This window comes from Pristiophorus japonicus, chromosome 17 (genome assembly GCF_044704955.1).
Source record: "Pristiophorus japonicus isolate sPriJap1 chromosome 17, sPriJap1.hap1, whole genome shotgun sequence".
NCBI classification, from domain to species: domain Eukaryota; kingdom Metazoa; phylum Chordata; class Chondrichthyes; family Pristiophoridae; genus Pristiophorus; species Pristiophorus japonicus.
The window spans coordinates 78,829,706-78,850,138 of record NC_091993.1 but is presented as its reverse complement, the minus strand read 5'-3'; the positions used below and the strand labels follow the sequence as shown (position 1 = coordinate 78,850,138).

Here is a 20,433-nt window from a genome sequence, read left to right as displayed (position 1 = left end):
CCATTTGTTGAAGAGGGGGAAATTGAGAACATGTACACAGAAAGTACAATTAGCACCTTTTTAGATTTCACGCCCTGGATTGGCAAATGATGGCTTATTTAAAGAAAAAGGGTAAAAAATGTGTTTGTGTTTGAGCTGAAAGAATACAGGACTTATTTTCCTCTGGTAGTTAAAAAAAAATCTTGCATGTTCACATCTTGGGTTGTGCACTCTTCACCAATTAAGGTTTGACAGGTAGCTTGCTTCCAGGTCTCTATCCGTGCAGTTCTTGAGCCAGATACTATGATGTGTGCAAATAGGTGAGGTGAATGATTTCCGAGGTAGAACGCACCTGCTTTCTACTTGGTGCAACATTTGGTACAGCTGAGATTAAGGACTCTCTTGTAAGTATGACCTACTCATGCCCTACCTTATGGTTATTGGAGCAGCACCATACTTGGTTTTTGCAGAGAAGGAAATTACTAGGTGGTTCAATCTGAACATGCACGGGGTCTCAGCATAGTCAAAATACTATGGGTCTAATGTTCTTGAGAGGGGAAGAAGTCCACTTCTGCAACTGTACCCAGGCAAACTAATGGAAACATAGAAAATAGGTGCAGGAGTAGGCCATTCGGCCCGTCGAGCCTGCACCTCCATGCAATAAGATCATGGCTGATCATTCACCTCAGTACCACTTTCCTGCTTTCTTTCCATACCCCTTGATTCCTTTAGCCGTAAGGGCCATATCTAACTTCCTCTTGAATATATCCAATGAACTGGCATCAACAACTCTCCGTGGTAGGGAATTCCACAGGTTAACAACTCTCTGAGTTAAGAAGTTTCTCCTCATTTCACTCCTAAATGTCTTACCCCTTATCCTTAGACTATGTCTCCTGGTTCTGGACTTCCCCAATATCGGGAACATTCTTCCTGCATCTAACCTGTCCATTCCCGTCAGAATTTTATATGTTTCTATGAGATCCCCCCTCATCCTTCTAAACTCCAGTGAATACATGCCCAGTCGATCCAATCTCTCATATGTCAGTCCTGCCATCCCGAGAATCAGTCTGGTGCACCTTCGTTGCACTCCCTCAATAGCAAGAACGTCCTTCCTCAGATTAGGAGACCAAAACTGAACACAATATTCCAGGTGAGGCCTCACTAAGGCCCTGTACAACTGCAGTAAGACCTCCCTGCTCCTATACTCAAATCCCCTAGCTATGAAGGCCAACATACCATTTGCCGCCTTCACCGCCTGCTGTACCTGGATGCCCACTTTCAGTGACTGATGAACCATGACACCCAGGTCTCGTTGCACCTCCCCTTTTCCTAATCTGCCACCATTCAGATAATATTCTGCCTTCGTGTTTTTGCCCCCTAACTGGATAACCTCACATTTATCCACATTATACTGCATCTGTCATGCGTTTGCCCACTCACCTAACCCGTCCAAGTCACCTGCAGCCTTTTAGCGTCCTCCTCACAGCTCACACCGCCACCCAGCTTAGAGTCATCTGTAAACTTGGAGATATTACACTCAATTCCCTCATCTAAATCATTGATGTATATTGTAAATAGCTGGGGTCCCAGCACTGAGCCCTGCGGCACCCCACTAGTCACTGCCTGCCATTCTGAAAAGGACCCGTTTATCCCGACTCTCTGCTTCCTGTCTGCCAACCAATTCTCTATCCAGTACATTACCCCCAGTACCATGTGCTTTAATTTGCACACCAATCTCTTGTGTGGGACCTTGTTAAAAGCCTTTTCAAAGTCCAAATACACCACATCCACTGGTTCTCCCTTGTCCACTCTACTAGTTACATCCTCAAAACATTCTAGAAGATTTGTCAAGCAGGATTTCCCTTTCATAAATCCATGCTGACTTGGACCGATCCCGTCACTGCTTTCCAAATGTGCTGCTATTTCATCTTTAATAATTGATTCTAACATTTTCCCCACTAATGATGTCAGGCTAACCGGTCTATAATTTCCTGTTTTCTCTCTCCCTCCTTTCTTAAAAAGTGGTGTTATATTAGCTACTCTCCAGTCCATAGGAACCGATCCAGAGTCGATAGACTGTTGGAAAATGATCACCAATGCATTCACTATTCCTTAAGTACTCTGGGATGCACACTATCAGGCCCCAGGGATTTATCAGCCTTCAATCCCATCAATTTCCCTAACACAATTTCCCACCTAATAAGGATTTCCTTCAGTTCCTCCTTCTCACTAGACCCTCGGTCCCCTAGTATTTCCAGAACTTTCGGGTTTCTTTGTTTACCGAATCTCTATCTTGTACAAAGTGCATGGAAGATTTAAATTCTCCAAGTTTTTATTGTTTTCCTTTCTCCAGTTAGTGGGAAGAAGAAGAAAATGATCTGTTCCCCATGTTTCTCCAGAATTTGCCTCTTGAAGGGTAGACAGTGATTTCTTCCTGGATAAAGCAGCTTTCCCAATGGCACAGTGAGAGCTGTCTACTTCGACAATTGAATTAGCAATTGTATTGGAGTAAGTTACAAACTCTGATGCAATATCTGGATTCAGGCGATGATCTTCAACCTCCTGAACTTTGATCTTGCAATTTAGAATGTCATTTGAATCTCTGAACGAGATTGCAATTTTTTATGTTCCTGTACTCCAATCAATTGTGATCAATACTACACTGCTGACGTCCAAACCACAAAAGAATCTTGAGCTGTCTATACACATTGAAATTCAGAGGGAGTTGCAGTTCATAATGCCGTTCAACAGCATTGTTTTCGAGGCTGTTGTTTTTGTTTTGAGTGTATATGCTGCTAAGTTCACTGATGAGGGTTTGATGATTTGAATAACTTTGTCTTAGTTCTTAACTTGTCTACTGTTATATGCTTATCACCATTTTCTAAGAATAAGGGATACAGCATTAGTTAGGATGTCTTGCATAACCTGGCAGGAGAAACCAGTGATGCAGAGTGATGGTAGATAATAGAGCCACTACATATTTGTGTAGGATTCAAAATGGATGCAAAACCGGTTTGCTTCTAAGACTAGAGAAATAAGACACTGCCATTAATTATGTACGATGTATTACATTTCTATTGCTTTTTTACATGTTATCTGTAGTGACTCTTTTTAGCGCTTCTAATTTTCGAAAGGTCATGGAACATCATGGGTGAAGCTATGCTCATTCACCTCTTGCTTCTAAGTTCAGTGGATACCTATGCGTGGTAGAAAATAGTTAATATACCTTGTGGGTTATTTGAGTTGTAACCGGCATGAATTTTTACTTTTTTAAATTGTCAGTTTATAACCCTGGCCCCAGAGAGCATAATAGTGCAAATACATTTGGATTTGGGCAGGGTGTGTTTGCTGAGTTGAATGATATTCAAATATAAATGACAAGGCATTTTTAAACAGTTTTACAGAAATGCAAAGTCGGTATTGGAAATAGAAACATGGAAAATAGGTGCAGGAGTGGGCCATTCGGCCCTTTGAGCCTGCACCACCATTCTAACTCACTTGAATATATCTAACGAACTGGCCTCAACAACTTTCTGTGGTAGAGAATTCCAAAGGTTCACCACTCTCTGGGTGAAGAAGTTTCTCCTCATCTCTGTCCTAAATGGCTTTCCCCTTATCCTTAGACTTGACCCCTGGTTCTGGACTTTCCCAACATTGGGAACATTCTTCCTGCATCTAACCTGTCTAATCCCATCAGAATGTTATATGTTTCTATGAGATCCCCTCTCATTCTTCTAAATTCCAGTGAATATAAGCCTAGTTGATCCAGTCTTTGGACATATGTCAGTCCTGCCATCCCGGGAATCAGTCTGGTGAACCTTCGCTGCATTCTCCCAATAGCAAAAATGTCCTTCCTCAGATTAGGAGACCAAAACTGTACACAATATTCAAGGTGTGGCCTCACCAAGGCCCCTGTACAACTGCAGTAAGACCTCCCTGCTGCTATACTCAAATCCTCTTACTATGAAGGCCAACATGCCATTTGCTTTCTTTACTGCCTGCTGTACCTGCATGCCAACTTTCAATGGCTGATGTACCATGACACCCAGGTCTCGTTGCACCTCCCCCTTTCCTAATCCGTCGCCATTCAGATAATGCTCTGCCTTCCTTTTTTTGCCACCAAAGTGGATAACCTCACATTTATCCACATTATAATGCATCTGCCGTGCATTTTCCCACTCACCTAACCTGTCCAAATCACTCTGCAGCCTCTTGGCATCCTCTTCCCAGCTCGCACTGCCACCCAGCTTAGTGTCATCTGCAAACTTGGAGATACTACATTCAATTCCTTCGTCCAAATCATTAATGTATATTGTAAATAGCTGGGGGCCCAGCACTGAACCTTGCGGTACCCCACTGGTCACTGCTTGCCATTCTGAAAAAGATCCGTTTATTCCTACTCTTTGCTTCCTGTCTGCCAACCAATTCTCTATCCACGTCAATACATTATCCCCAATACCATGTGCTTTAATTTTGCACACAAATCTCTTGTGTGGGACCTTGTCAAAAGCCTTTTGAAAGTCCAAATACACCACATCCACTGGCACCCCCTTGTCCACTCTCCAAGTTACATCCTCAAAAAATTATAGAAGATTTGTCAAGCATGATTTCCCTTTCATAAATCCATGCTGACTTGGACCAATCCTGTCACTGCTTTCCAAATGCACTGCTATTTATTACATCTTTAATAATTGATTCCAACATTTTCCCCACTACCGATGTCAGGCTAACCGGTCTATAATTCCCTGTTTTCTCTCTCCCCCCCCGTTTTTAAAAAGTGGTGTTACATTAGCTACCCTCCAATCCATAGGAACTGATCTAGAGTCTATAGAATGTTGGAAAATGACCACCAATGCATCCGCTATTTCTAGGGCCACTTCCTCAAGTACTCTGGGATGCAGACTATCAGGCCCTGGGGATTTATCAGCCTTCAATCCATCAATTTCCCTAACACAATTTCCTGACTAATAAGGATTTCCTTCAGTTCCTCCTTCTCGCTAGACCCTTGGTCCCCTATTATTTGCGGGAGGTTATTCGTGTCTTCCTTAGTGAAGACAGAACCAAAGTATTTATTCAATTGGTCTGCCATTTCCTTGTTCCCCATTATGAATTCACCTGATTCTCACTGCAAGGGACCTACATTTGTCTTCACTAATCTTTTACTCTTCACATATCTATATAAGCTTTTGCAGTCAGTTTTTATGTTCCCTGCAAGCTTACTCTCGTACTCTATTTTCCCCCTCCTAATTAAACCCTTAGTCCTTCTCTGCTGGATTCTAAATTTCTCCCAGTCCTCAGGTTTGTTGCTTTTTCTGGCCAATTTATATGCCTCTTTCTTGGATTTAACACTATCCCTAATTTCCCTTGTCAGCCACGGTTGAGCCACCTTTCCCTTTTTATTTTTACGCCAGACAGGGCTGTACAATTGTTGTAGTTCATCCATGTGATCTTTAAATGTCTTCCATTGCCTATCCACCGTCAGCCCTTGAAGTATCATTCGCCAGTCTATCCTCGCCAATTCATGTCTCATATCATCGAAGTTACCTTTCTTTAAGTTCAGGACCTTAGTCTCTGAATTAACTATGTCACTCTCCATCTCAATGAAGAATTCTACCATTATTATGGTCACTCTTCCCCAAGGAGCCTTGCACGACCAGATTGCTAATTAATCCCCTCTCATTGCACAAGACCCATTCTAGGATGGCCTGCTCTCCAGTTGGTTCCTCGACCTATTGGTCTCGAAAACCATCCCTCATACTCTCCAGGAAATCCTCCTCCACAGTACTCCTACCAGTTTGGTTAGCCTAATCTATATGTAGATTAAAGTCACCCATGATAACTGCTGTACCCTTATTGCACGCATCCCTAATTTCCTGTTTGATGCCATCCCCAACCTCCCTACTACTGTTTGGAGGTCTGTACACAACTCCCACTAACGTTTTCTGCCCTTTGGTGTTTCGCAGCTCTACCCATATAGATTCCACATCATCCAAGCTAATGTCCTTCCTTACTATTGTGTTAATCTCCTCTTTAACCAGTAATGGTACCCCACCTCCTTTTCCTTCCTGTCTATCCTTCCTGAATATTGAATACCCCTGGATGTTGAGTTCTCAGCCTTGGTTACCCTGGAGCTGTGTCTCTGTAATCCCAATTACAGCTATCTACGCAGTTAATTCATCCACTTTTATTACGAATGCTCCTCGCATTGAAACTCAGAGCCTTCAGGCTTGTTTTTTTTTAACACTTTGTCCTTTTAGAATTATGTTGTATTGTGACCCTTTTTGATTTTTGCCCTTGATTTCTCTGCCCTCCACTCTTGATTTTTTTCCTTCCTACCTTTTGCTTCTGCCTCCTTTTTACTTCCCTCTGCCTTCCTGCATACATTCCCATCTCCCTGCCATTTTAGTTTAAACCCTCCCCAACAGCACTAGCAAACACTCCACCTACGACATCGGTTCCGGTGCTGCCCAGGTGCAGACCGCTCGGTTTGTACTGGTCCCGCCTCCCCCAGAACCGGTTCCAATGTCTCAGGAATTTGAATCCTTCCCCCTTGCACCACTCCTTAAGCCACATATTCATCTGAACTCTCCTGCTATTCCTACTCTGACTAGCACATGGCACTGGTAGCAATCCTGAGATTACTACCTTTTGTGGTCCTACTTTTTAATTTAACTCCGAGCTCCCTAAATTCAGCTTGAAGGACCTCATCCCATTTTTTACCTATATCGTTGGTACCTATATGCACCACAACAACTGGCTGTTCACCCTCCCCCTCCAGAATGCCCTGCAGCAGCTCTGAGATATCTTTGACCCATGCACCAGGGAGGCAACATACCATCCTGGAGTCTCGTTTGCGGCCGCAGAAACGCCTATCTGTTCCCTTTACAATAGAATCCCCTATCACTATAGCTCTCCCACTCTTTTTCCCGCCCTCCTGTGCAGCAGAGCCACCCATTGTGCCATGAACTTGGCTGCTGCTGCCTTCCCCTGATGAGCTATCTCCTCCAACAGTATCCAAAACGGTATATCTGTTTTGGAGGGAGATGACCGAAGGGGACCCCTGCACTACCTTCCTTCCTCTGCTCTTCTTGCTGGTCACCTATTCCCTACCTGCCTGTGTAACCTTTACCTGCGGTGTGACCAACTCACTAAACGTGCTATTCATGACATCTCAGCATCACGGATGCTCCAGAGTGAACCCATGCGCAGCTCCAGTGCCGCAATGCGGTCTGTCAGGAGCTGCAGCTGGACACACTTTCTGCGCACACAGTCGTCAGGGACACTGGAAGCGTCCCTGATTTCCCACATAGCACAGGAGGAGCATGACATGGGTCTGGGCTCTCCTGCCATGACTTAACCCTTAAATTAACTTAATTTGGCAAAAATGCCAAAGGTTACCTACCGATGAGAAAAGAAAAAGATAAAATACTCACCAATCCACCAGCCAATCACTTACCCGCTTGACTGTGACGCCACACTTAGATTTCTTTTTACTTCTTTGTTTACTTTCTGCCCCTGCTGCAGTTGGCCTCCTCCCGACTGCTGCCGCCCCAAACTGTCGCCGCCCTTTGTAGTCCCGCGCCCGCTCCTTTCTCCCTCTCTCGTGCTGCTGGCCTCCTCCTGAATGGAGGTTAAGTGACTTTAGAACCTGTTAAAATGTTTGTCCTGTTATTGAACCCAACTTGATAATAAATTGCCTATGAGGCCATGACCAGCATAATTATTTGAAACTTCTTTGAGGGGCGGGGGGGGAGAGAGGGGCAGGAGTGGAGTGGAGTGGAGTGGAGTGGAGTGGAGTGGAGTGGAGTGGAGTGGAGTGGAGTGGAGTGGAGTGGAGTGGAGTGGAGTGGAGTGGAGGGCCTGGGGGGAATTGTAGATCTTAAAGTAAGCAGGGATGCATAATGAAGACCAAGTACAAAGTGAGATACAGACAGCTCATCTATCATTGATACCAAGTGTTGGGCACTGCATATATGGTATAGAAACAAAGAAAATAGGTGCAGGAGTAGGCCATTTGGCCCTTCGAGCCTGCACCATCAACATGTATAATGTGTATATTGTAGCCAATTGTCTAGTATAGTGAGTGTAATGTGTAAAATATTTTGCAAAAGCATTGAGAGTCAGCCTTCCTGCCAACCTTCTCCTTTCCATAATTTGTTAACTTACTGCTGGAGAATTGGGTTGCTGGTTGCCCTCTGATACCTATTGCAAGTGGCTGTTCATTGTATGAGCCTAGATGGTGAATGTTGGCAGACTATTCATCTGTTGGGCGGTATGGGCATCACAGCTAAGTCTGATCCTGCCCGTTTGTGTACACACACTATCTCGTTCTCTTTCACATTAGTAACTCTCTTATCCAGTGGAATTTTCAGTGCCAAGGTTATTTAATTTTGTATTTTTACTTTCCAGCCCTCTTCCTCTGTGACTTTGGTGGTTGGGGGAGAATCTTGCTGCCCTTGTGTTAAATGTTAACATAACTTTTGTTTTTGCAGTCATTTAGGCCAACTGGGTTGCACCATGGCTTCAGGTGGCAGCGATGGAGATCCTTTCAGAACAAATCCAGCCAAAGCGCAAAAGAACCATTGTAGGCGCCCATCAAGACCTGTCACAGGTGAATGCTATCCTTTAAGTAGTAAAAAGGATTGTGAATCCTATAATTTTACAGATAAATTTATTAGAAATGTAAATCCACTAGAAATAGGGCAAGAGTCTGAACACTCTAATTGCCTGTTGATTATTTCTTTGTAAAAGTAGAGGAACACATGGTAAGCAAGATGTCTTTGCAAATTTGGAATTTAATTGGTAATGACCATACCAAATTATATTTACTGAGTTTCTGATCTATATATTTTTTTTTCATATGTACTATGCTTTAAAACTTTTATGATTTTTCTATTGTGTGCTGTGGTAGTTAAAATCTTCCCCGAACTATATTAAATGGCAGGTCTGTGCTCCATTGATATCTCGTCCCACTGACAAATTCTGATTTGCAATTCTTATAGTAAGTGTTGGTGGGCTTTTCATTGTGGATATATCACAAGAGTCTGCTCTTTGTCTCATCTGGTATCATTCCATTTGTTGTCCAGTGTGATGTATGAAAGATGGTCACTACAAGGTGCCACAGGGTCATTATTACTTATGAATGCAACACTTGTTTTCATAAAGGAGGGAGAACAGAAGAAAATCTGCACCCTCACACAGAGGAATTACGGGGGAGGGGGTGATCCTTGCTTTACGCATAATAGTATGTTTGTTAGCAAACCCAAACAGTTAAGAGTTCTATTAATGCACAGCTTGAAAAAGTATATGGGTTCTAATTACCCAGGGTTTCACATTGAGATAGACTTATTCTGAAATTCCTAGCATTGGTGCATATTCCAGGACAAATGCTATTAAATGCACTAATGTTTTTAAAATACCAATTCATTCAAACTCCTGACTTTAATCAGTTTTGAATTCTAACTACTTTGATAGAGAGTATGCATATGATTGTAGTTTTTGTCATCCTCTCGCGTTAAACAGTCAGGGGACATGCAACCTGTTCAATTACCGCTGCAGTACTGCTTCTAACTGCTTAACATTGGTCAGCTGGACCTGTCAGTCACTTTGACAATGGACCAGAGAGAATGTTGGTTAATTTGATGATTCATTGAGTATATGCTGAGGCTTGCTTCTTGCATTGTGCTGCTACACAGGAAGCTGCTTGTGTAGGCGTTTTATGAATCACCTCCAACAAACATCCAAACAACTGCGTAAACAGTGTACATGTACCTCTTTTGTTTCTGATTTCTCTAATACTTATGGCAGGTCAATGACTTGTCAGCTACGGGTTCTGCTTCCTTTTCAAGTGCTGGATGTATGTGAGAGATCTAGAGTGACACATGCTCCGTGGCAATGGTCTTTCTTTGTTCACTCCTTATGGAGAAGAGCATGGCAGCATCTCTGCCGTTTTGTCTGACTCAGCAAAATTGGAAACCTATGTGCAATAAACATGGTTACGGATTTATGTCCTAGCTCTTTTATATAGTTCCAATACATTCAATGTTTCTGGGTGTTATTTATGGTACAGTGTAGTTTCGGGGAAAACTCAACCAACTTTTTCATGCTAGCTTTCTGTTTGTGTTGACTTGGGACATGAGTCATCGACAATGTCCTGATATCAAGTAATTAAAGTGTCTGTCCATTGAAAAGACTGTCATGTGAACATGAGAGAGTACATGGATTTTTTGGGCAACTTTTTCACTTCACCTCCCCTCTCACTCAGTCTCTCTCACACTCTCTCCCCCTTCAGTCACTCTCTCGCGCTCTCTCTCCCATGTATGCTACTCACCCTTCTGTACTCGCATAAGTGGCTGCTGTTCATGTGTAAGCCTCAGCAGTGAGTGCCAGTGGGCTATTCAACTGCAGTATCGAGAACAGATGGGCGCAATCCTATCCTTGCCTGATTGCGGGAAGAAAGGGATAAGCCAGTAAATTATGAGAGTTAGTCTTAGTTCATTTGTAGATATACTTCTAGAGTCCATAATATAGATAGAAACCTAGAAATTAGGTGCAGGAGCAGACCATTCGGCCCTTTGAGTCTGCACTGCCATTCAATAAGATCATGGCTGATCATTCAACCTCAGTACGCCTTTCCTGCTTTTTCTCCATACCACTTGATCCCTTTGACTGTAAGGGCCATATCTAACTCCTGTTTGAACATATCAAACAAACTGGCCTCAACAACTTTCTGCGGTAGAAAATTCCACAGGTTAACCACTCTCTGAGTGAAGTAGTTTCTCTTCATCTCGATCCTAAATGGCTTACCTTAGTCCGAAACTGTGACCCCTGGTTGTGGAACTCCCCAGCAACGGGAACATTCCACCTGCCTCTAACCTGTCCAATCCCGTCAGAATTTTCTATGTTTCTATAAGATCCCCTCTCATTCTTCTAAACTCCAGTGGATACAAGCCCAATTGATCCAGTCTCTCCTCATATGTCAGTCCTGCCATCCCGGGAATCAGTCTGGTGAACCTTCGCTGCACTCCCTCAATAGCAAGAACGTCCTTCCTCAGATTAGGAGACCAAAACTGAACACACTATTCCAGGTGTGGCCTCACCAAGGCTCTGTACAACTGCAGTAAGACCTCTCTGCTCCTGTACTCAAGTCCTCTAGCTATGAAGGCCAACATGCCATTTGCCACCTTCACCGCCTGCTGTACCTGCATGCCAAACTTCAATGACTGATGAACCATGACACCCAGGTCTCGTTGCAGCTCCCCTTTTCCTAATCTGTCACCATTCAGATAATACTCTGTCTTCCTGTTTTTGCCACCAAAGTGGATAACCTCACATTTACCCACATTATACTGCATCTGCCATGCATTTGACCACTCACCTAACCTCTCCAAGTCACCCTGCAGCCTCTTCGCGTCCTCCTCACAGCTCACACCGCCACCCAGCTTAGTGCCATCTGCAAACTTGGAGATATTACATTCAATTCCTTCATCTAAATCATTGATGTATATTGTAAATAGCTGGGGTCCCAGCACTGAACCCTGCGACACCCCACTGGTCACTGCCTGCCATTCTGAAAGGGACCCGTTTATTCCGATTCTCTGCTTCCTGTCTGCCAACCAGTTCTCTATCCACGTCAGTACATTACCCCCAATACCATGTGCTTTAATTTTGCACACTAATCTCTTGTTTGGGACCTTGCCAAAAGCCTTTTCAAAGTCCAAATACACCACATCCACTGGTTCTCCCTTGTCCACTCTACTAGTTACATCCTCAAAAAATTGCAGAAGATATATTTGTCAAGCATGATTTCCCTTTCATAAATCCATGCTGACTAGGACTGATCCTGTCACTGCTTTCCAAATGCACTGCTATTTCATCTTTAATAATTGATTCCAACATTTTCCCCACCACCGATGTCAGGCTAACCTGTCAATAATACCCTCCAGTCCATAGGAACTGATCCAGAGTCAATAGAATGTTGGAAAATGATCACCAATGCATCCGATATTTCTAGGGCCACTTCCTTAAGTACTCTGGGATGCAGACTCAGGCCCTGGGGATTTATCAGCCTTCAATCCCATCAATTTCCCTAACACAATTTCCTGACTAATAAGGATTTCCTTCAGTACCTCCTTTTTCGCTAGATCCTCGAACCCCTAGTATTTCCGGAAGGGTATTTGTGTCTTCCTTAGTGAAGACAGATCCAAAGTATTTGTTTAATTGATCTGCCATTTCTTTGTTCCTCATTATAAATTCACCTGATTCTGACTGCAAAGGACCTACGTTGGTCTTCACTAATCTTTTTCTCTTCACATATCTGTAGAAGCTTTTGCAGTCAGTTTTTATGTTCCCTGCAAGCTTCCTCTCATACTCTATTTCCCCCCTCCTAATTAAACCCTTTGTCCTCCTCTGCTGAATTCTAAATTTCTTCCAGTCCTCAGGTTTGATGCTTTTTCTTGCCAATTTATATGCCTCTTCCTTGGATTTAACACTATCCCTAATTTCCCTTGTTAGCCACTGTTGAGCTATCTTCCCCTTTTTATTTTTACTCCAGACAGGGATGTACAATTGTTGAAGTTCATCCATGTAATCTATAAATGTCTGCCATTGCCTAGCCACTGTCAACTCTTTAAGTATCATTTGCCAGTCTATCCTAGCCAATTCACGTCTCATACCATCGAAGTTACCTTTCTTTAAGTTCAGGACCCTAGTCTCTGAATTAGCACTGTCACACTCCATCTTAATAAAGAATTCTACCATATTATGGTCACACTTCCCCAAGGGGCCTTGCACAACAAGATTGCTGATTAGTGAACAGTTGGAAAGGCACTGGAGGAGGAGAGTGAGAGAAAGAGAGCGAGCCAGGGTGCACGGGAGGGGGGGAGCGAGGGAGCAAGAGAGCGACCGACCCACCCACCCCGTGGTGGGAGGGGGGTGGGGGGGGAGGGGGAGAGAGGGGGAGGGGGAAGAGAGAAGAGAGAGAGAGAGACAGACAGACCTGGGGGTAGGGGATGTGAGGGAGGAGATTGGCCGTAGGGGAGGAGGGGAGAGAGACAGACCTGGGGCGGGGGGAGGGAAAGGGGGAGACAGGCTGGGTGGGGGGGAGGGGGGAAGACAGACTCTGAGTGGGGGGGTGGGGTGGGAGCTGGAGGTGGAGAGGGAGCGACAGACCTCGGGGCGGGAGGAGGGGAGCGACAGACTCGGGGCGGATGGGGGGGGGGGCTACAGACTCGGGGAGGGGGGGCGACAGACTCGGGGAGGGGGGGCGAGGGGAGGGGGGGTGACAGACTCGAGGAGGGTGGGGGGCGACAGACTCGGGGCGAGGGGAGGAGGGGCGACAGACTCGGGGCGGGGGGAGGGGGGGCGACAGACTCGGGGGGAGGGGGGGGAGACAGACTCTGGGAGGGGTGGGCGACAGACTCGGGGAGGGGGGGGCGACAGACTCGGGGGGAGGGGGCGACAGACTCAGGGTAGGGGGGCAGCTGGTGGGAAAGGGGGCTGGTGGAAGAGGGGAGACCAACTCGGGGTGGGGGGGGGGAGGCGTGGCACGCAGACTCTGGGGGAGAGAGGGGGAGACCAGACAAGGTGGGTGGGGGGGGGGGAGAGAGGGGGAGACAGACTGGGGGAGGGTGGAAAGAGAAGGGGAGACAGACTGGGGGTGGGGGGGTAAGAGAGGGGGAGACCAACTGGGGGCGCGTGGCAGGCAGACTCTTGGAGGGAGAGGAGGAGACCAGACTAGAGGGGGAGACCAGACCGGGGGGGGGGGGAAAGAGAAGGGGAGACAGACTGGGGGGGAGAGAGAGAGAGGGGGAGACAGATTGGGGGGGTGGAGAGAGAGAGGGGGAGACAGATTGGGGGGGAAAGAGAGAGGGGGGGAGACAGACTGGGGGGGGCGGGGGAGACATCTGGGGGGGGGGGAGAGAGAGAGAGGGGGAGAGAGAGAGAGGGGGAGACAGACTGTGGGGGGGGAGAGGGGGAGACAGACTGGGGGGGGGGGGAAGAGAGAGAGGGGGAGACAGACTGGGGGAGACAGACTTGGAGGGGAGAGAGAGAGAGGGGGAGACAGACTTGGGGTGGGGGGAGAGAGGGGGAGACAGACTTGGGGTGGGGGGAGAGAGGGGGAGACAGACTTGGGGTGGGGGGAGAGAGGGGGAGACAGACTTGGGGTGGGGGGAGACAGACTGGGGGTGGGGGGGAGAGAGGGGAAGACAGACGAGGGGATGGGGAGAGAGGGGGAGACAGACTGTGGGGGAGGAAAGAGAGCGGGAGACAGACTCTGGGTGGGGGGGGGAACGGGGAGGGGGAGACAGACTGGGGGCGGGGGGGGATGGGGGTAGGCGAGGGAAGAGAGGGGGAGGCATACTGGGGTGGGGGGGGGGAAGAGAGACTGGGGGGGGGAGACAGACCGGGGGGGGGGGCGGTGGGGGGGAGAGACTGTGGGGGTGGGAAGAGGGGGAGACAGACTGGGGGGAAGAGGGGGAGACAGACTGGTGGGGGGGGGGAGAGAGAGACTGTGGGGGTGGGAAGAGGGGGGGAGAGGGGAAGACAGACTGGGGGATGGGGAGAGGGGGAGACAGACTGGTGGGGGGGGAGAGGGGGAGACAGACTGGTGGGGGGGGGGGAGAGAGGGGGAGACAGACTGGTGGGGGGGGGAGAGGGGGAGACAGACTGGTGGGGGGGGGAAGAGGGGGAGACAGACTGGTGGGGGGGGGGAAAGAGGGGGAGACAGACTGGTGGGGGGGGGGGGGGGAGGGGGAGACAGACTGGTGGGGGGGGGGAGAGGGGGAGACAGACTGGGGGTGGGGAGGGAGAGGGGGAGACAGACTGGGGGGAGGGCAGAGGGGGAGACAGACTGGGGGAGACGGGGAGACGGACTGGATGGGGAGGGGGGGAAAGAAAGAAAGAGAGAGAGAGACTGACTGGCGAGGGTGACTGAGGGAGAGATGGGGGGGGTGAGAGCCGAGATGCCTGTCGTCCGTTCCCAAAGACTGAGTGGTGGCCGCACTTTGTAATAAGTTAGGTGGCGATGCAGCATGTGTACAATGGCTGCTGGGGGGAGGCTAAAGCAAAAAAAATACGGGAAAGTGATATTGAATGACCTGCGGTAACTTCCAATTACATATTGCCAAGTGTGTCCTCTTTGTTGAACGAGTGTATCAGGGCTATTTAAATCATGTTATGATGGAAAAAAGTTTGTGCCCTTTGTTTGTACCTGAGTCTGTGAGAGACGGAGGGAATGGCAGCAGAACAAGAGGAAACAACTTCTGAAAAATGGATCCCAACTCATCGCCAAGGTTGGGGATAGATAAATCACCGCCTTCTTCGGATCTTTAACCACTTTAATTAGTTTCTTATTTGAGCTCGACTGGGAATTAGTTTATTCCATTTTTTGTTGTATGTTTAATGACAGCGTTGAAGAGGGAAAGAGAAACGGAACAACTTCTGTCAAAGTTGTAACAAGACTTGAAAGACTTTAAAGATTTTTAATTAACTTTGTGTTAAAAACTCTTTCTCACCCTCTTTCTCCGCCCCCCCCCTCCCCCTACCCCCAAGTTTCAAATATGATTTTTAAAGAAACACAAACAAAAATCAATTTTCCCCTCATCTGAACAAGTTTCAACCAGGTCTTGAAGTCCAAATGCTTTTAAAGAAGTTCTGAAATGCTTAAAACATTTTAAAATTGAAATTTCTCAATATTTGATTTTGAATGATCTACTGAAGTAAGCAGTTTTATGCAAACATGCTGTTGAGGAGGGGCAGGGCAGGGAGGATTTGGAGGAGTTACATATTTCTTTTCATTCACTTAAAAAAAATTAAGATTTTTAGGAAGAGAACTAAAAAAGAGAAAAACACAAACCATTTTATTTTGTCTGTCATTCTATAGTCCTAACAAGTCCCAGGAATAATTTAAATATGGATTTCCTCTTAAACATTTAGTGGAGTGTTAACAGAAACACTAGTTATGTAATGACGTATAGCAATTAGGAATAACTATTTGTACTGCATTTTTTTATGTGCCTGTGTCTTGTCAAGCTCGCCTCCCGCCCTAACCGGAAAGGCGGCCCCGCGACCGAGAGCGACAGCGGGATGGCCGAGAGGGCAGCCGAGCGGCTGAGAGCCGAGAAGGGTTGGAAGAGAGAGTGAGAGAGAGTGAGAGAGAGAAACATGGAAAATAGGTGCAGGATTAGGCCATTCGGCCCTTCGAGCCTGCACCACCATTCAATAAGATCATGGCTGATCATTCCCTCAGTACCCCTTTCCCGCTTTCTCTCCATGCCCCTTGATCCCTTTAGCCGTAAGGGTCATATCTAACTCCCTCTTGAATATATCCAATGAACTGGCCTCAACAAATCTCTGCGGTAGGGAATTCCACAGGTTAGCAACTCTGAATGAAGAAGTTTCTCCTCATCTCAGTCCTAAATGGCCTAGCCCTTATCCTAAGACTGTGTCTCCTGGTTCTGGACTTCCCCAACATCGGGAACATTCTTCCCGCATCTAACCTGTCCAGTCCCGTCAAAAAGTTATACGTTTCTATGAGATCCCCTCTCGTCCTTCTAAACTCCAGTGTATAAAGGCCCAGTTGATCCAGTCTCTCCTCATATGTCAGTCCTGCCATCCCGGGAATCAGTCTGGTGAACCTTCGCTGCACTCCCTCAATAGCAAGAATGTCCTTCCTCAGATTAGGAGACCAAAACTGAACACAATATTCCTGGTGAGGCCTCACTAAGGCCCTGTACAACTGCAGTAAGACCTCCCTGCTCCTACTCAAATCCCCTAGCTATGAAGGCCAACATACCATTTGCCGCCTTCAGCGCCTGCATGCCAACTTTCAATGACTGATGAACCATGACACCCAGGTCTCGTTGCACATCCCCTTTTCCTAATCTGCCACCGTTCAGATAATAATCTTCCTTCGTGTTTTTGCCCCCAAAGTGGATAACCTCACATTTATCCACATTATACTGCCTCTGCCATGCATTTGCCCACTCACCTAACCTGTCCAAGTCACCCTGCAGCCTTAGCGTCCTCCTCATAGCTCACACCACCACCCAGCTTAGTGTCATCTGCACACTTGGAGATATTACTCAATTCCTTCATCTAAATCATTAATGTATGTTGTAAATAGCTAGGGTCCCAGCACTGAGCCCTGCGGCACTCCACTCGTCACTAACTGCCATTCTGAAAAGGACCCGTTAATCCCGACTCTCTCCTTCCTGTCTGCCAACCCGTTCTCTATCCACGTCAGTACATTACTCCCAATACCATGTGCTTTAATTTTGCACATCAATCTCTTGTGTGGGACCTTGTCAAAAGACTTTTGAAAGTCCAAATACACCACATCCACTGGTTCTCCCTTGTCCACTCTGCTACTTCCATCCTCCAATACTCCAGAAGATTCGTCAGAGAGAGGCTATGGGGGGGCGAGAGAGGCTATGGGGCGGGAGGGGGGGGGAGAGAGAGAGGCTGAGAGAGAGAGAGGCTGGCTGGGGGTGGGGTGGGGTGGGGGAAGAGACATGGGAGGGGGGGATCGGAGGAAAGAGAGGAAACTTGGATAAGGCTGATCACGTTCTTCCAACCCCCTACAAGGAACATCGTTGGAGTGGATGAAATCCAAAAGTCACGACATTCTAGTCACTTCATACCCAATAAGCCTGTTAACAATCTGTACAACGCCCCATCTATGGGGTTGGCGGGGGTAAGGTCATGCACTTGCGTTGGTGTAAGGAGGGACTTTGATTGGGGGAGGGATGCACTTACACTGGGCTAAGGCACTTCGGCTGGTGGAGGCATGCACTTGGACCGCGGTAAGGCACTTCGTTGGAGGTGGGATGCACTTGCGCTGGGGTACGGGACTTTGGCTGGCCCTTGATGTCTTCTGGGGAGATATATCCTCTATGGCTTCTGGAAGTCGAAGTGGATCGAGTTACAATTTGCAAAGTCAGTGAGACCTTGGCATGGACTGTTTCAGTTCCACATTCCAGAGAAACTTCAGCGTGTGCCTTATTCTCCAAGGGGACTAATGATTGACAAAGGGCGGACCAGGGCAGCCATTTTCACAGTACAAATAAACGTGTCCATAAAAATTGCAGGAAGCTACTTTAGCAGAAACTACTATTTGTTTATTGAGAAAGACACAGAAATTACTTTGATCAAACTGATAATGTACAATTTTAATTTTCTATAAATGTTTGAAATAGGAGATTAAAAATTGAGAGTACAATGAAATTTGTTTCCAGATATTTAATTGGGAAGTACCTTAAATAATTCAACCCTTTCTACGATAAGAGCAGGGGTTAATGTTGCGGAGAATATTTGAGAGAAAAATATTCGAAGTGAAATTTGTAAATTAACATCTTTACATCAACATAATAGTAAACATTTCCAGATCAGTCTGTTTGGTTCTCCTGTCCAGGAAGCAAGATGAATGTTTACTTCTGTTAAAATATAGCTTTTCCTGCTTTTTGTTTTTAATTCGGTGATGCAAATTGTATATGTGTTTTTCTGCACTTGTGAATACGTGCTGCATTTCTGTTATGTTACATGGCGGGTGTGCTGGTTCAGGAAGACAACATTTATTAATGGAAGTGATTGAAGTTGGAAATATGGATACCTGTTTTTGTTCAATTCTTTTTAATAGTGTGAACTAAAGAACTGCAGCACTTTATATTTGTTGGTTGTCTGGTTGTATTTGATTAAGTTTCGAAATACTTATGTGAACGTACAGCACGTCAGCGCTATAGGATAACCACTGATCCTGCTGCTTGTGTAGCCATTGCTATAGTGACATGAGGCTAATAATTTGAAAACTTAAAAATTTATACAAATTACAAGAATAGATATGGCTCTCTCAGCTCACCTTGGACTTTTGGATTGCTTGTCGATGCATAACCGTGTAACTGATTTTTCTGAAGCGTTAATGCATTATTATGCAGTTCTTTTAAATCCCAGTCATTTCTGACAAGTAATTTTTTCTTCTAGAGTTTATACATGATGAACAAAAAGCTTTTAATTAATTCTACTGTAAACAGATGTGCAGAATGGGCATGTAAATGACACATGAATTTCAATATCGATAAGTGTGAGGTGGTGCATTTTGGTAGGAGGAATAAGGAGGCGATCTACTCCTTGGAAAATAAGAGTCTAAATGGAGTAGAGGTGCAAAAGGATCTAGGGGTAAAGATTCACAAATCATTAAAAGTAGCAATGTAGGTTAAAAAAGCCAGAAAATTGCAAATTTCGCACTGGGGCTTCTTTCGAGAGGAATAGAATTCAAAAGCAGAGATGTTATGATAAATTTGTATCGAACATTGTCTGTCTCGTGATTTGAGACGGTGGGTGGCAATATGTCATTAGTGCATATATGCTTTTAAGTGGTTGCTGTTGCTGTCGTAAAAGTAATTTTAAAATTTGCTCACAGATGGAAAGGTTGGACTCAAAGGAGTTCGTGGCCCGCTCAGCACACAAAAAAATTAGAGGGAACATTGCATCCAATGATTTCTTGCGTTGTGCGCACACACATACCCTTTGAAGCATGAATTGAGATTCTGGACTTGCAAGCAGTGATTGGCCGCACACCGGTGATATAGTAGTTTAGTAAACCATCTGCTGATCTTTTGCTGCTTTTCATGAAATCTAAAGTCTTCTCCTTCTGTGGTCTGTGAAAGTCCTAAGTGAAATATGTTGTCCTGTTAACCCCATTCCTTGTGGCAAGAGTTTGTGGCACAATCTGTGGTGTGGGAAATTGAAATGTCGCACTGATGTCAATGTCAAGTAGAGAGTATTTGAAGTTGATGTACTTTGTTGAGACCGAGTAGAACGGTTTTGTTGTACGTCGAATCATCCTGCGGTTGATGCTGACACTGGGTTCAGGAAGTGCAAATTCATTCCCCAGCATTGACTTCCTTTAGTTGTATTGTAGTTATTTTTGGAATAATGTAATGAGGTGATCATTCAGTCAATTCCTTCATGCTAATTTCCAGTATGTGTTGACTAAGGCTTGAGTCATCCATTACTTATCCATACTGAGTTCTCGAAAAATTGAAAAAATTCCCGAAGAGCTGATTGTTTAAATGCACGATAAAAATTTAAGTGTTTAGGATGTGTCTGAAACATCTGCTGTAAATGTATTTAGTGTCTGAAATACTGGCAAATGTTTCATTCAATATTTGTGACAAACTGTGGATGCTATGAATGTTGGATCTTGGTTACTATCCATTTTTGATGCCACCCAAATTCTGTTTTGTATAAATTGCTACTGTAATATCATTAAGACTTTGTACTGTTTAACAGTTATACAGTCTAGAATATAAGGGCTCAGTTTTCCCCATGCCGTTTTTTGACGTATTGCAAGAGTTACATCCGTTTTTTTTGTCCCAACTTCTCAAAAAAATAACTTGCAAGTTTCCCCGTTCTATTTTTTTTAATTAGCGCCGCGCAGCCTGTCCTTTAGCTTTG

At 45.6% G+C, this 20,433-nt stretch overlaps 1 protein-coding gene across 4 annotated transcripts in view; it reads left to right on the top strand.

The window, feature by feature from the left end:
• LOC139227807 (bcl-2 homologous antagonist/killer-like) overlaps positions 1-20,433 on the top strand; it is a 76,134-nt gene that overhangs the window by 26,683 nt on the left and 29,018 nt on the right. For all 4 annotated transcript variants that reach the window (XM_070858866.1, XM_070858867.1, XM_070858868.1 and 1 more), the window contains one exon: positions 8,472-8,590. In XM_070858866.1, the coding sequence (XP_070714967.1) occupies positions 8,497-8,590 (94 nt within the window). In that variant the 5' untranslated portion in view covers positions 8,472-8,496. The remainder of the gene's footprint in view (positions 1-8,471; positions 8,591-20,433) is intronic.